General features: G+C 36.2%; 1 protein-coding gene across 1 annotated transcript; it reads right to left on the reverse strand.

Annotated features, from left to right (window-relative positions):
- Window positions 1–15,393: 15,393 nt before the first annotated feature.
- LOC108998554 (anthocyanidin 3-O-glucosyltransferase 2-like) lies at window positions 15,394–17,007 on the reverse strand. Its single transcript, XM_035688165.1, has one exon. The coding sequence runs from the start codon at window positions 16,933–16,935 to the stop codon at window positions 15,496–15,498; it is 1,440 nt and encodes a 479-aa protein (XP_035544058.1). The 5' UTR covers window positions 16,936–17,007; the 3' UTR covers window positions 15,394–15,495.
- Between the last annotated feature and the right edge of the window lie 435 nt (window positions 17,008–17,442).

The raw sequence follows: 17,442 nt of genomic DNA on the forward strand, positions 1-17,442 counted from the left end.
AAATAAATTACATAGTCCAACCATACAACTTCTAGTTCTAGGTGTTACATCCACACACCATACTTTTTTTAAATTTTATTATTTATTTCTTTTATCAAATATTTAATATATAAATAATGAATAGAAAATTTAAATTAATTTTAAAAAAATAAATTCAAAAAAATATATTAAAAAATTAAAAAATTAAAAAAATATGATATATAAAAATTGAAGAGATTGTGTAATACTACTCTTTCAAATATTCTCCCTGCCCAAACCCGCAACATTTCAGAATATTCCATTACATGGACAGCCATATCAACGTGACCGAGAGTTGGGTTCGATAATTATTATTTGTTAATTTTGTAATTAAATAAATATTTTTTAATAATATTATAATTTTTTTAAAACAAATATTTACGAGTATAAAAAAATAACAATAAAAAAAACATTTATTGTTATCTCGCATATTACACAATATTTATTTTATTTTATTTTTAATTTCTTTTAGTCTTATTTTTTTTAAATTGATTGATTTCTTCTATTCATCATTCATACATCACACATTACATATTAAATAAAAATAAAAAATAAAAAAAATTATAGATAATATATAGTGTGAGAATAATAAATATAATTTTTGCATCAATCTACCTAATACCTCAGGCTGTAAGTCGGCCGGTCCGGACCGAGAAAACCGACCGGACCGACCGGTTCGGTCCGGATCGGACCGGACCGAGAATATGCATTCTCGGTTTCGGTCCGCAGAAAATGAGATTTTCGGTCTTCGGTCCGGTCCCGGGTTTAGGTGTTTTCAGACCGGACCGGACCGGACCGACAAAAAAATTAAATTATATATTTATATTTTTTATATAATAAATTATGTAATTTTCATCTAACCTACCACATGGTCCAATTAACCTATCATCAATTCACCACTAACTAATTAGTAGACATTTACAAATACAAGACTACATCTATCTAGATTCTACATTATTAGATAACATTTTTTAATATATCTAAATTGTAAGTAAGTATAAAGCAATTAAAAATTTAAAAGTAACTAATGTAAATTATAATTAACTTCATGATTCATGTATGACATGAATATCAATTAACTCACCTATGAGTCTATGACTAATTCACCATTAACTAATTTATAAGTTAGAAGTTAGAACTATAATAAATTGTAATACATTGACTTACTCTAAATTAGTAATAAAGTAACAATTAACATCATCAATATAATTATAAGTTTATAACTAAACTAAATTTATAACTAAGTCAATGTAAGTCTATAAGTTATTATAACTAGTAACTACAAGTCCATAAGTCTATATATAGTCTCAATACAACTAATACTATGACTAATGACTAATGACTATTACTAATGAGTCAATGACTAATGAGTAATGAGTCTATATGATATATCACTGATTTACTATGACTCTAATTTACTATTAGTAATTTAATATAGTATAGTCCATAATTTAGTATCCATGTGTTATTATATAATATATATTCCATAATATATAACATATATAATTATATTATTAGTATCACTATTACTATTAGAGTATAATATATAATATTATCATTAATTATTTTTTTAATGAGTTAAAAGAATAATCACCATTAAATAGTTTAATTAAATTTACAATTTAAATTTTTTAATTTTAAAAAAAAATCACAAGTTTAAAATGAAAACACATCAAGTCATTGGACTTGGAAAACATAATCGTGATCAAAAAAGTGGTTTCGTTGTTCCGTTTGGTTTCCCCAACTCCAAACTAAAACCACCCCTACTTTCTCTTCTCAGTTTCCATTTCCGTAACCCTAGCAGCCGCGCGACTTCCCCCCTCTCTAGCAGCCCAGCCCCTCCGTTCGGTCCCCTGAAAATTCCAGCCGGCAGTCCATCGTCTGAGTCGTCTTCGTTGGGTCCCCAAAAAATTACAGCCGACAGCCCCACTCAACCGCTCCGGTGCTGCCTCAGACTTCAAAGCCTCACTCTCGGACCCTCGGTATGTTTATTTCATTTCATCTATTTGTAATTCTCGGTATCTTGATCTTGAATATTGTGAATTTGTGTGGGTATAAAATTTTGGATGCCCGAATATAAAACCCTTTTTTCCTCTTGATTTTGTTTATTTATTGGCCCTCTTGTTTGGTGTGTGTGTGTGTGTATAATGTAAGATCATTGTCATTAATCTCTCAATGACTTGTAAATGGATTACATATCCGAACATTGTTATTAATCTTTTTTTTTTGATAAGTCCGAACATTGTTATTAATCTGTGTGTGTGTGTGTGTGTGTGTGTGTGTGTGTGTGTATAATGTAAGATCACCATCTCTTATCCGCTAGGCGTTCCTGTTTTCAATCTCCTAGTTTTCTAGACTTCAATACTTCTTCTCTTTCTCATCTTCTTGTTAGTTGAGTGTTTTCTTTTGTACACTTCCTGTATATTTGAGTTGCGCTTGTCTGTGCTCTTAATAAAATGAATTAATCATAAAAAATAAAAAATAATACACACAGGATCATCACATTTACTTGCATTACTTCACCTTCGTATATGTGTTGATGTATATATCCAACATGAGCATCAACATGATCAGTTGTCGTGCATTAAAGTCAGCTACTTGGTCACCTTAAAAAAATCCAGTGACTTGGTCAACTCCATTTCATTCTTTTTTTTTCATTTTTTTCACTTTTTGCTTCCTATCTATATAGTCATGCTAGCTGGAAACTCCTGTGAATGTTGGTCTTACTTCTCTTATGGATCAAATATATGGTTAGTGCACTTGTTAATACTCTAATTTACTGTGTTTGCTGCTGAATCCCCGTGGTGATTATAGTGAACTTACAAATGCAGGAGAATATCTTTGTCTTTATATGTAAATATTGGGAGATAGCCATGTCTGCTGGCCCGTTTTGGTTGCTATTGCTGTGTCCTTTTCCTTATCATGATTTTTTTTTGGAGGGTAGACAACACTTAAAAAAAAGAGGGTAGACTTTTATCTCTGCTTGTAGTACTTTTTAGATATTGGATCTGATTTTTTAATGGGATGTGTGCTATATTTGAATTGAAATAATTCTGGTGCTATTTTAAGTATTTTTACCAACTTCATCCTTTGTTGGGCTTCAACGTGGAAGATAAGTTGACAACTAAATTGGAAATTATTTCAACTTATCTCATCTCTCAATCTCAATAGGGTCTAATCAATGTGTGTAGTTCTATTGATGAATGAATATAAAAACAGAAAAGAATATAATTTTAAAAAAAATATTATTATAATTTGAATTTTTTTTAAATATAATTATATAGACTTACATAAGTAGTTCTTATTTGAAGATTGTATGAGTCATTTTAATTTTAATTGTTCAGAAGTGCCCGTTTCTTTTTGTCACTCCTCTTGGTTTACCAATTAAATGGAATGAATTTTTGGTTGTGTTTTTAATGCTTCATTGACTTTCTTGTATCCCTTTCTAGCTCCTTTTTATGTAACTAACTAACTAAGTGTAATATGTAACATATTTATTGATTATATGTTATTTTTATTTAATTTCATTTCTTTTTTTTTCTAGATGGAAACGATTCCAGAATTATTTCCACATGATTCTACTACAGATGATGTAGAGTCAACACAGGCTACACATGGGCAAGGCATTCCTCCACTCCCACCCAATGTAAGTGTTAATAGTACACATAGTGGTAGTGGTAGACATAGGTCAATGGTTTGGGATCACTTTACAAAAATATCAAAATGTGATCCAAATAAACCTAGGGCTGCATGTAATTACTGTGGTGCTTCGTATGCATGTGATACGAAAACCAACGGTACAAAGTCCATGAAGTATCATATTGAAAAACAATGTAAGAAATGTCCATTGAGACAGACATATAAGTCTCAAACTACTCTCGGTTGGAAGGCGGGTGTAGGAAGTGTTAGTGGGGAATTTGTGCCCATATCATTTAGTGTTGAGGCTTGCAGACAAGCCTTAGCAGAAATGATTATTCTTGATGAGTTGTCATTTAGGTTCGTTGAAGGGGAGGGTTTCAAGAAGTTTATGCTCATTGTTTGCCCTAAGTGGGTCGGGATTTCATCTCGTGTTACGGTTGCGAAGGATTGTTTTAATGTGTATATAATGGAAAAAAGTAAGTTGAGAAGTGCTCTTCAAGGGCAACGAGTTTCCCTCACCACGGATACATGGACATCCGTGCAAAACCTCAACTATATGTGTCTCACTGCACACTTTATTGATGATAATTGGAAACTACACAAAAGAATTCTTTCTTTTTGTTTGGTTGAGAATCACAAGGGTGATACACTTGGTAGAGCCATAGAGATGTGCTTGCATGATTGGGGGAGACCGAAAATACTTGCAATCACACGTGATAATGCAAGTTCTAATAATGGAGCAATTTCTTATTTGAAGAAAAAAACCAAGTATAGGAAGGACACTGTTTTGGAACATGAATTCTTGCATGTTCGGTATTGTGCCCACATCCTAAACTTAATTGTCCGTGAGGGGTTGAGGGAATTTGATGAGTCTATTGTGAAGGTGAGATGTGTTGTGAAATATGTTAAGTCTTCACCTCAAAGGTGGACTACATTTAAGAAGTGTATTGGGTTGGAAGAAATTGCAAGCAAAAGTGGCATTTGTTTAGATGTACCAACTAGGTGGAACTCCACCTATCTTATGTTGGAGAGGGCTTTAAAATTTCGAAAAGCTTTTGAACGGTTGAAAGAAGAAGATTCGGGATTCCTTAGGAGTGTTGGAGACGATGATGTCGATGATGATGAAATTGGTGATATAGTGAATAGGAGAACATCAAAGAAGTTAGGGCCTCCCAATAATAATGATTGGGAGAAGGTAAAGTTGTTTGTAAGGTTTCTTGAACTATTTCATGATGCAACTTTATATTTTTCGGGGAATCAATATGTAACTTGCAACTCTTTCTTTCTGGAGTTAGTTAAAATATCTGATGCAATTGAAGTGGAGTGTGAAATAGGAAGCCCTGTGGTAGGATTAATGACCACAAATATGAAGAAAAAATTTGAAAAATATTGGGGCGACTTAGATAATATGAATATGTTGTTGTTTGTTGGGATTATTTTCGATTCTCGGTATAAGATGCGATATTTTGACTTTGCATTGGAATGCATGTATGCCAATGACCCCACAAAAGCGATTGATTTGAGTTGGAAGGTGAAAAATGCTTTAATCCGCATGTATGAGGCATACACTGATAATGACGAAGGCTGCAATTCTGATTTACAACAGCAGCGCACAAGTCCCCCACGTGAAGAAGTAAATTCTACAGATGGTAGTGGTAGTGGTAGAGTTGATAGGACGGCAGAAAGAATGGCCATATTCAAGCAGCGGTTACAGTCGGAAAACACTTTAGGGAGCAAGAATGAGGTTGATAGATACCTAACTGAAAGTTGTGAGGAGGCGTTCCCAAGTTTTGACATTCTTATTTGGTGGAGGGTTAATTCAGTTAGATATCGTGTACTTTCAAAAGTTGCACGAGATGTATTCGCAATACCGGTATCTACAGTGGCTTCTGAATCTACATTTAGCACGGCGGGTCGTGTCCTTGATCCTTTTCGAAGTAGTTTATCTCCGATGATGGTTGAGGCTCTCATTTGTACACAGAATTGGCTTCGTTCTTCTTCTATTCCAATCAACCTTAAGACTTTAATGAATGAGGTGGAGGATTTTGAAAGGCAGTTGGGTATGTTTCTTACTTACTTCATTTTATAACCTTTTTTTTATAAGTACATCATTTTATAACTTTTATGAGTTATAATACTATATGTTATGTAAATTTATATAATTTGTTTTATTTATTTATTGTATAGAACTTGTTCGGGACGGTGACAATTCTATGGAGGCTTCAAATACAATGTCAACCAATGCAAGTTAATGAGGTGAATCTATTTTAGCTTGTTAGTTTTCAATTTTCACTTTTGCTATTTCCTAATAATTTCTTTGTTTACACTTTACAGAATACTGTGAAAGATGAAAAGTATGCCAAGCCAAAAGATGTAGGAAGCTATGGCTTATGAGCTGTCAGGAGAAGAATTATCTTTATTGTAATTTGTATTTAGAGCTTTTAATTTTTCAGTTATTTGGGAATTGTATAATTTTTAATTTTCATTATAATTTATCTATGGTTTGGAATGATTTTTTTTTTCTTTCTTACTTTTAGAAGCCAAATCTGCTTGGAATGTTATTTCAATTTTCGTTCATTATCTAGTATAATTTTTAGTTTAATCATGTTTAAATTATTTGGAATCTTTGGATGGATAAGTAGTAAGAAAATCAAGTAGCTATTCATTTTTTAAAGTTTTTTATGGATATAGACAATTTATTTTTTGTACTAAAACCTTTTATTCAAATTTATTCACTGTAATTTAGTTAGCATATTGCTTGGCAACACAGTTACACAAGTATTATTAATTTATTATATTGACAATTTTTTTATGATTATTTTTATTTTCCCTTTAAGTTCTTTTGTATTTTTTGGCTTCAAATTGGATAAATTGTTAGTGGGCTTTCACCATTGGGCCGAAAAAACAGAGGAATAAAATTGGGGTTGAGGGACCATTGGGCCGAAAAAATAGAGGAAGAAGATTGGGCTTTTGGCCCATCCAGTTAGGATTGGACCGAATAGGACCGACCAGACCGGACCGGACCGGTCCTTCTGCCTATTCGGTCCGGTCCAGGGTGAAAAAACCCTGAACCGAATTAGTCCGATCCGGTCCATAACACCTCATTCGGACCGACCGGACCGGACCGAATTCACCCCTACTAATACCTACCTAGTTATCGATGCTTCTATAGACAGAAAAGAGTGACTTTATGTTTAAAGATTAGTGCTCCATCTTTTTCGACAATTTTATCTAGCTGGCTTGGTTGACGTGAATTCAATCAGATAGCATTTTCCTTTCAATCGGATACCAATTGACTAATGAGATTTGCTATTCATAAATCACATACATAATATACTATATTTATTTTATTTTATTTTAGTTTTATTCTTCTTAAAATAATTAAATTCTTCTACTTCTCATTCATATATTATATATTTGGTAAAAAAAATAAAAATAAAAAATAATAGTGTGTGGTATGTGAGGTTTATGAATAAAAATTTTTATTGACTAATACTACGTTCGGTTGGGAAGTGCATAATTTTTGTACAATAATTAAAAAATATATATTTTATTATTAAAATATTATTATTTTTATGTATAGATCTCATATTTATTATTATTTTTTAAAATAATTATACAGTACTTACGCACTCCATGACTATAAATATCATTTATCTTCTTATAAAATTGAATCTATAGTTTAATGTTAGATTCATTTTATAATAAAATAATTTTATAATTTAAATTATCCTATTAAATCAGGTTAATTTATTTTATTGTATATATACTAAAATTTATATAATTTCTAAACCCATCCCGTATCATCCTCCAAGTGAATGTACGGTATAATCACTTATTTCATCATTTTAATGTCTCGTTTAGATATTAAAATTATCTTATTTCATCTAATCATTATAATATTTTTAAATTCTTAAATAAAATAAAATATAATAAATAATTTATTTTCTTAATTTTAAAATAAAGATAATATTAAAAAATAATATATTAATAATATTTTTTTCAACTTTTATCTTATTTGAATTCAATATGCAAACCAGTCATAATTGTATATATACTTGTTATTTTGTTGAGGAAAAGAAGACAGCTTCTAAAATAATATATTAATGTGTTATGTTTTGCAAGTTTCAAAAGCCTATGACAGCATAAGAGTTGAAATAATATAACATCAATGAAAAACACACGAATTGAACCGGAGACCGTTTCGGCCTGTAATAAAAAGTGCACCAAAGTAATCTATTAGATAAAAAATAAAAATAAAAAAAAAAAAAGAAGAAGAAGAAGTGCAAGAGACCCAGTCCTCAACCTGGTATTGCTGCTCTTTTCTCTTCAAGTTTCTATATATTTTTCATCCTCTGTTGAGCGCTAACCATATTCTGTTTCAGCTGGTACCACAACTTGTCATGCTCCTGCAAGGTAAGCCCCACTTCTTCTATCTTGGTTGTTCCTGGGCTTAGTTCATTAATCTAGGAGGTTTATAGCCAGAGTAGAGGGCCTCAAAAGGTGTTATTTTGGTTGTGGCATGTTGATTAGAATTATAACACCACTCTGCGAGAGCAATCCAATTAGACCATACCTTAGGATTATCACTGACATAACTCCTAAGATAATTTTCAATCCATTTGTTTACAGCTTCTGTTTGACCATCCGTTTAAGGGTGGTAGGTAGTGCTGAAAGCTAGTTGGACTCCTTGTAGAGCAAACAATTTCTTCCAAAACTTGCTAGTGAATGTGGGATCCTGGTAAGATATGATGGAATTAGGCAAGCCATGGAACTTGAAAATGTGGTGTATTATCAACTTCGATTGTTTGGCACACTTCACAGTCTCTAAAAAATACCCTCAAATCATTTTTCTGTCTCGGCCAATAAAAATTTATTTTTAGTCTATGGATGGTATTGTCAAAGCCCAAGTGCCCTCCCCTCCCATGGCGCTGCTATGCACCAATTGTAGCAGTTTGGTGATCATAATAGGACAAGCAGGGACATACATTCTGTTTTAATACAATAAAATGAAATTTTTTACTTAATAGTGCAGGGGTAGGCCCCCCTCAACATGTTTTTGCAATAAGCCTTGGATAATCTCATCCTTGTCATAGAGAAACTTGATTTCGGTCACCCAATCCCAACTAGGGACATAAATCATAGTTAGAGTAGTTTCAACACCAATGTTCTGTCTTGATAGGGCATCTGTCACTAAGCTCTCATTCCCTATCTTATATTCCACAATAAATTCATAGCCCATAAGTTTGGATTCCCATTTTTCCTGTATAGGAGTTCCCGGCCTGTTTTAACCACAAAGGATTGGCCTAACAAATAAGGCCACCACTTTTGCACTGTGAAAACCAGTGCTAACAGTTCTTTTTCATAAGTTGACATACTTTTTGCCCTCACTTTTAATGCTTGACTGAAAAATGCAAGGGGCTCGCCTTCCTGCTATAAAACAACCCCGATAGCCTCCTTAGAGACATCACATTCTATAATGAAGGGTAAATGAAAGTTGGGTAGAGTTAAAACAGGAGATTGTGTATTGGCAATTTTTAGCCTCTCAAAGGTAGCTTGGGCCCCTTCATCCCACTAAAAATCATCCCTTTTTAATAGGTCAGTCAACTTGGTAGCAATAGCCCCATAACCCTTCCCAAACCTTCTATAGTACCCAATGAGGCCTAAAACCCTCTTAAGGACTTGATGGTCTTCGTCACAAGCCATTCCAACATGGCCTTCAACTTTTCTGGGTCAGCTCTAATTCCTTGGGTAGATATTAAATGGACCAAATAAGCAATTTCTTTACAGCCAAAGCAACACTTACTCATTTTGAAAAAAGTTGATTTTGCCTCAAGATGTCAAAAGTCACCCTTAGGTGTGTCAAATGGGTTTCAGCATCCCTACTATAAATCAGAATGTCGTAAAAAAAAAAACCAAGATGAAACGTCTAAGACGAGGTTTAAAAACCTAGTTCATAAGGCTTTGGAACGTCAGGGGTGCATTGGTCAAGCCAAAGCGCATAACTAGGAAATCGTAGTGCTCTTCTTATGTCCGGAAAGATGTCTTGGGTACATCTTCTGCCCTTACATGAATTTGGTGGTAACCCGACCTCAAGTCAGTTTCAGAAAAAAATTTGGCCCCATGAAACTCATCCATCCACTCCTCTACAACGAGTATAAGATATTTATCCTTGATAGTGATGATATTCAGCACCCTGTAATCCACACATAACCTCCATGTTCCGCCCGCTTTTCTCACCAGTGAGACGGGTGAACAAGGACTTTGACTAGGGTGAATGACCCCCCAAGTCTAGTAACTCCTTCACTATTTTCTCAATCTCATCCATCTAAAAATAGGGATATTTATAAGGGCGTACTGAGATGGGTTTAGTATTAGGTTGTAAGTTGATTGAGTTGTCATGGGTTCGATTAGGGGGAAGGCCATTTGAGGAAGAGAAAATGTCCAGGTATTAGTCAAGTAGCTGTTGTATGGGCTCGGGTATGGTTGGTGTTTGGGCTGTAGGGACTTTTTCAATTAATTGCAATACAATCCCCTTGTTCACACTGTGACTAGAGCAATTTACATACCCCTCCTCAATCCATGAGTTAACCTTCAGCCCCTTCAACTTAACAGCCATATTCTTTAGGGAAAATTGAATTCCATAGGGTGGAACCTAACCCTTGAAGCCATTACACCCCTAAGACCATATCACAACCTGCCAAAAACAGTAGGTACAGATCCATGTTAAAATTCTATCCCTGAATTGTGACATTGACCCCTACCACTTTTTCTTCATTGTCTACTTGGTCCCCATTACCCACTTTAACTTTCACCATTTATTCTGTTGTTATTGGTAGCTAAACCTTAGCAAGTAATGCTGGGTCCAGAAAATTATGCATACTTCCCGAATCAATTAATCCAACATTGCCAATTCTTCATTTGACATACATTGTTTTAGGGTTGGGTGACCCTGTTATGGCATGTAAGGATATTTCAGGGCACTTTTCAGCCTTGTCTAGCCCTAGACTCCCTTCTTGGTCAGTCTTTGCATCTGGTGCTTCTTCATTAACCTCTAGATTATCAACTACTTCCTCAATTAAGTATAATTTTGGGCTTTGGCAGCGATGCCTCGGTCTCTACTTGGAATGACAGTGATAACATAAGCGCTTCTCCCTTCTATCTCTCATTTGATTCTCACTTGTTTTCTGCACAGGGACTAGAACCCTTCCAGCATTTTTTATGTCATGGTTTTGAGGGTTTGGGTTTATTTTTAGTGAGGATGGCTCATGGTAATGAAGGGTGGGGTTTCGGGTTGTGAGCTTCTTGTGGAGGGACAAATGTTCTTCTTGTATTTTGGAAAGGTTATAAGCTGAGGTGAGATTGTTTGGGTTGAACATATGCACGGGTAACCGTATTTCATCTCTTAGGCCACTTAAAGAACAGCTCAATTTATGTTTTTCTGATAGGCCTCTAAGCCTATTGGAAAGGACTTCAAAGTGAGTCTTGTATTCTTCCACCGTTCCCCCTTGTCTTAGTCTAGTCAACTGTTCCATTGGGTCATCATAACTACTAGGCCCAAACCTAATCAACAATGCCCTCACAATGGCATATGACCCATATTGTAAGTGATGTAAAAATACTATAGTAATGAGAAAATGGCCACTGGTGACCCCACGAACATAAGCCTAGCATGACCCTTTTTCTCAAGCCCATCTGGCCAAGTTCCAGCACTTAGCTTCTAGGATATTCTCCCTTCTGTTCCTTCATACGCACGAACTAGTAGAACCTCCAAGACTCCACCTTTGTCTTCCTCTCCTCTACAGATGGGTAGTAGATGTGTACTAGTTTTCCTTTTGTTTTGTTTTGTTTTGTTTTTTATTTTTTTGTTTCTTTTTGTTTTGTTTTGTTTTGTTTTTTGTTTTTTTTTTTTTTTGCGATATTCCATCTGAATCGAATTTCGGTTGAAAATGTGAAGTAAGGTTGTCGTACTGGGATCATTGGCAGTGGATTGTTTCAGTACTATATCGCTGATTTCTTATGATGGTGGATTTGCATTTCAAATGGGGTTTTTTGCTCATTAGATTTTGGCATAAAATGTTTTCAACACACGCAATAGATTTTCCAAGGAAGACTTCTAATGTCTCGTTTGATTACGCAGTTCATATGAGATGAGATGAGATGAGATGTTTTGTTGAAAGTTGAATAAAATATTGTTAGAATATAATTTTTTATTTTTATTTTTATTTTGAGATTTGAAAAAGTTGAATTATTTATTATATTTTGTGTGGAAGTTTGAAAAAATTGTAATGATGAGATGAGATGAGATGAAATGAGATTGTTGTACAAAACACACACACACCAATGATGCAAACTAAAGTGAAAGCAAGCACGATCAAACACATGACATACAATATACATGGTTCGACAAATTGTCTACATCTACAGAGCTGCAGAATTCTTATTAACGAGAGGAGATTACAATCACTCAATCTCAACTCATACTCTCTAGGGATTTTTTGCTCTCTCACATAATATGCACAAACTTGACAGTTGTTTTCTCTCAAAATATGCTAAACATCATACAAAACATGTCAAATATAACAAATTTATATCAAACGGCGCTAGAAATCCTAATATGGCAAAAAACTACATTTTTCGCTTGAGCGAACAACCAATGAACATTGGCTTGAGCGGGGTGTCGAGTGTGGCTCGAGCGAACACTAGGGTTTGTGTCTTGCTCGAGCCCACTGTCGAGTGCACCTCGAGTGAACTTAAGGGTTGAGCTTCACTCAAGCCCACTATCGAGCAAATGTCGAACGAACTCACTATTCCCCAATTTTCTACTCACAAACCAGTCTCCACATTTAACCCAATAATCTTCTACTTGGAGATTGGATCTCCACATGCCAGCCACCGTTTCCAGCCAAGCCCTATTATCTCTGCAGCTCACAACTCCCGTCTTCAAGCCAGAAGACACACGGAAGTCAAGCTTGATTTCAGTATTCCACGTACATCGCCCTTAGTCTGCACATCCATTGGGCGACTCACAACTCCCACTACACTAAGTGTATCCGGTCTCGAACCGATCTTAGTAACCTCCTCCAACTTTTCTAGGCTTTCATGAGGAACGACAAAACTGACTCCATTTGGATTCCTCACATGTTTTCTGCGATCAAGTTTGCATTTTTGCACTCTTGTATTTCCCTACACATCACTAGACCCTGATTTTAAATACAAAGAGTTAGATCTCTTACCATGTGCTAAGACCAGTACACCCTTAGTGATGTTCCAAGCTCCTCTAGAGAACACTACTGCATAATCGCTATCATCAACCTATCCCACAGAGATCAGGTTCTTCTTCAGATCTGGAATGTGTCAGACTTGCTGCAAAGTCCACACGCCCTTGTTTGGAAGTGTGATGTGCACATCACCCACTCCCATTACATCCAGTGTCTCTCCATCAGCCGCATACATCTTCCCAAAATTACTAACAACATAATTCTGCATGATTTCTCGATGTGAGGTGCTATAGAACGAATACCCTGAATCCAACATTCAATCATCAATCGAACTGTGCACTAAAAGAAGTACGGCATCATGAACTTCTTTTGCCACTACATTCATCGCATCATCCTCATCACTTTCTTGATTCTTGCAGTTTTTCTTAATGTGGCCTGGCTTGCCACAACTCTAGCACGTGATCTGCTGCTTAGATTTCGTCTTACTCTTCCTTTTGCTCTTGAAGTTTGACTTGTCTTGTCCTCTGCCCCGATTGTCAACCTTCAGGGCCGATCCTGAATCCGAGAACTCACTCGAGTCTTTTCTACATACCTCTTTAGCAATGATCATGTCACGTACGTCGTCGTAATTCAGTTTCATCTTGTCGGCTAAACTACTCACATCCATTCTCATGGCCTCCCAACTATTTGGCAGCGGTGCCAACATAATCAATGCTCTGATCTCATCATCAAACTCAATCTCTATAGAAGACAGTTGATTTGTCATTTTATTTAATTTATTCAAGTGTTGGGCCACAGACATACCTTCTTACATCTTCAGATTGAACAATTTATTCATCAAGTGCAGTTTGTTATTCGCCGACGGCTTTTCATACATACCCGACAAAGTCTCCATGAGATCCACTGTGGTTCTCTCCTTACTGACATTGTGTGCCACTGATCTGGATAAGGTCAGCCGAACAATCCCTAAAACCTGTCGATCTAACAGAGTCCACTCAGCATCGTTTATGCTCTCTGGCTTCTTTCCTAACAGTGGAATGTGAAGCCTCTTCCCATAGAGATAGTCATCGATCTACATCTTCCAATATCCAAAATCAGTGTCGTTGAACTTCTCAATCCCGGTTGCTTTCACTTTATCTCCAGCCATCATTTTCCTTCAAATCCGACATTGGCTCTTGATACTAGTTGTTGTGCAAAACACACACACACACACACACCAATGATGGCAAACTAAAGTGAAAGCAAGCACGATCAAACACAAGATATACAATATACGTGGTTCGGCAAATTATCTATGTCCACAGAGCTGCAGAAATCTTATTAAATAGAGAATATTACAATCACTCAATCTCAACTCACACTCTCTATGGCATTTTTGTCTCTCACACAATATTATGCACTCACTTGACAATTGTTCTCTCTTAAAATATGTTGAAAATTGTACAAAACAAGTCAAATATAACATATTTATAGCAAATGATGTTGAAAACCCTAATCAAAGAACTATGTTCTTCGCTCGAGTGGCATGTTGAGCGCGCCTTGAGCGAACAGCCAATGAACATTGGTTCGAGCGGGGTGTCGAGCAGGGCTCAAGCAAACATTAGGGTTTGTGTCTCGCTCGAGCCCACTGTCGAGCGCACCTCGAACGAACTCATGGGTTAAGCTTTGCTCGAGCCCACTATTGAGCGTTGCGATTCACTCGAACCCACTATCAAGCTCATGTCGAGTGAACTCATTATTCTTTAATTTTCTGCTCAATTTTGTATATCCAAACTGGGCCCTAATTTTGTTTGCATATAATCTACTCATACTAATTTTGACTGCTGCATTATACATTGGCTCTACGAAACGTTTGGTATAAAAGTAGGTTTTATTCTTGGATTAAAAATATTTTCGCCGGCAGAGATGCATACTAGTGTATTTTTGGGTTTTGTTGTGTGATTTAGAAGAGAATCTAGTCAGTCCTCTTTGCACCAAAAAAGCCTAATAGCGAAAAAAGGGTAGCTGAACATTAGTTTCTAAGTTAGAAAATTCAGAAAAGCCCACAAATCAGAACTAAAAAAAAAAAAAATTAGAGGATAAGTAGCGGGTGCCAGAGTCTGAGAAAGCAAAGAATAGGAATGTTGGTGATGATTTGAGTAGATCTGCTCATGCTGATTCGGTGGCCTGCGAAGGTGAAGCACGCTGAAGGAGATGTAGAAAAGAGGTGGGCGTGAAGGAGAAAACGAACTGTTAGCGAACATGTGAAACTTTATCTTAAAAAAGGGGACTATTTTTTTACTACAAAGTATGAACAAATCTACTTACCTAGTTATTGTTGCTTCCATCGATACGAAAGAGTGCGTTTAAATTAAGTTTCTTTTTATTTCATTTCATTATAATAATTTTTTTTAAGTTTTTATATAAAATATAATAAATAATTTAATTTTTTTAAATCTTAAAAAAATATTAATATTAAAAAATAATATTTTATTCAACTTTTAATTTTTATTTCAATTAATCTCATTTCAATTAATTATTCAAACGCATTTTGAAAGATCATTATATTTATTCAATGAATGGATACAACACTATAGAACTTTCAAACATTGAAATTCCTTAACATGCAGCAATTCACTCACTTCCTCGCAGATGCTGTATTGTTTGCCATTATAGCCTCAATCAGCCGACCCAGTGATGCATATGAAGATCCACCTTCAATTACAGCCTCTCTGCTTTTTTCACTCATCTCTCTGACCCTCTTTCTCACCTCGCTATCAGCTTCCATCAAACATCTCACCGCCTTCTCTATCTCCTCGGCCATCACAAGCATGCTACTACCAAGCCTGTAATCAATTTTCAACTCCACTGCTAACCCCAGATCCCTCACCATCTGGAATGCATTGGTTTGCTGTTCCGCATAAAGAGGCCAAGTAGCAATAGGTACACCATGCCACAGGCTCTCCAAGATCGAGTTCCACCCACAATGGGACACAAACCCTCCGATAGCTTTGTGGGCAAGGACCTCCACTTGTGGAGCCCACCCACATATCATTCCAATGCCTCTTGTTCTTTCCAGGAATCCTGGTGGCAAGATTTGCTCGAGATTCTGGGCATCAGTAGGTTTGGCTAAGTTATCATCTTGAGATGTCAAACGTACTGACCACAGAAACCGGTGGCCGCTCCGCTCGAGCCCAAGGGCAGTCTCTTTCAATTGGGGTTCTCCAAAGCTTCCCAAACTTCCAAAGCATAAGAAAACCACTGATGATGGAGGTTGATCATCAAGCCACTTCATTATCTCCTCATGCTTGGCCTCTTTATCTCCTGAAGGCGTCTTACCCTCGAGGTCAATAATCGGTCCCACTGTGTAAATCGGAGGTATAATTCCGTTAAAAAAGGAGCTTACCGCATGAGATTCCAGCTCAGAAAACGTGTTGATAATAATACCATCGGCCTCTTTGTACTTTCTACCATGATTTGCCATGGAGATGTGCCCACCTTCCTTGTTGAGCGCAAATGAAGGCAAAGCACCTGGAGGAACTGGGTTGACATAACTCGGAATGACTGACTCGGGATCTATTTCCCTAAACTCAATGCGGACCTGGTCAAGCCGGGTTGGAAGGTAGAGCATGAAGCCAAAAATGGCAGCATTAGCAGTGAAGAAGACATAAGACGGGACACCAAGCTCGTGAGCCACATCAATCATGGAGGAGCAGAACATATCGACCACCAACCCGGCAAGTGGAAGCGAAGCGGATAACACATGGTTGATGATAGCTTCTTTGACATGACTTCTGTATTTCTCTATGAAATCGGTGACGAATTTCTCAACGGACCTAAAGAAAAGCTCTTTCGGGGGAGGATCTATTTGAGGAAGATGAATAAATCTTACACGGGTGTCGGAGGCAGCAATCGACTGTACGAGCCCATGGTTGGTGGGTCCAAACTCCGCGTTAATGACGAGAACCGTGATCGAAAAACGGTCTTCTCGATCAAGTAAACGTTTTGCAAACTGGAGTGTGGATACGAGGTGACCCATTCCAGGGGCAGGGATGAACACAAGCTCTGCTCTCTTCATCTTGCACAAATTAAAACAGAAGTAACTAGTCTACGACGAGACGCCTGCCTAGTGCCTTTGCCTCTTATCGCCTCTTGTGTAGCATTAATAGTGGCTTTTTGAATTTTCTGAGAATCTTTTTGTGGTTATCATCGAGTCAAACGTAGATATAAAAACTTATTTGTTTAATAATAAATATGGACGGCCATATCAACGTCCGGAGACTAAGGACAATTGGTAGGATACAAAGATCGGCATAATACCGTACCTGAAAGAAAATATCCCATATGTTCAAACCTTTGCCGTGTTCATATTTTGTTGTGCAATTCTTGTGGGGCCCACAATGCAGATGCAGACAATGGATTTGTCCAAATTCGCAGATTATAAGGAGAGAATGTTCGAACCTTCATTTCCAATTTTCCAAGCCTTGCTTGCTGTGTCCATTATGGATTTTCTGAGAATCTTTTTGTGGTTATTATCGGGTCAAAACTCAAACGTAGATGTCAAAATTTATTTGTTTGATAATTC

This window comes from Juglans regia, chromosome 1 (assembly GCF_001411555.2).
Source record: "Juglans regia cultivar Chandler chromosome 1, Walnut 2.0, whole genome shotgun sequence".
Lineage (NCBI taxonomy): Eukaryota > Viridiplantae > Streptophyta > Magnoliopsida > Fagales > Juglandaceae > Juglans > Juglans regia.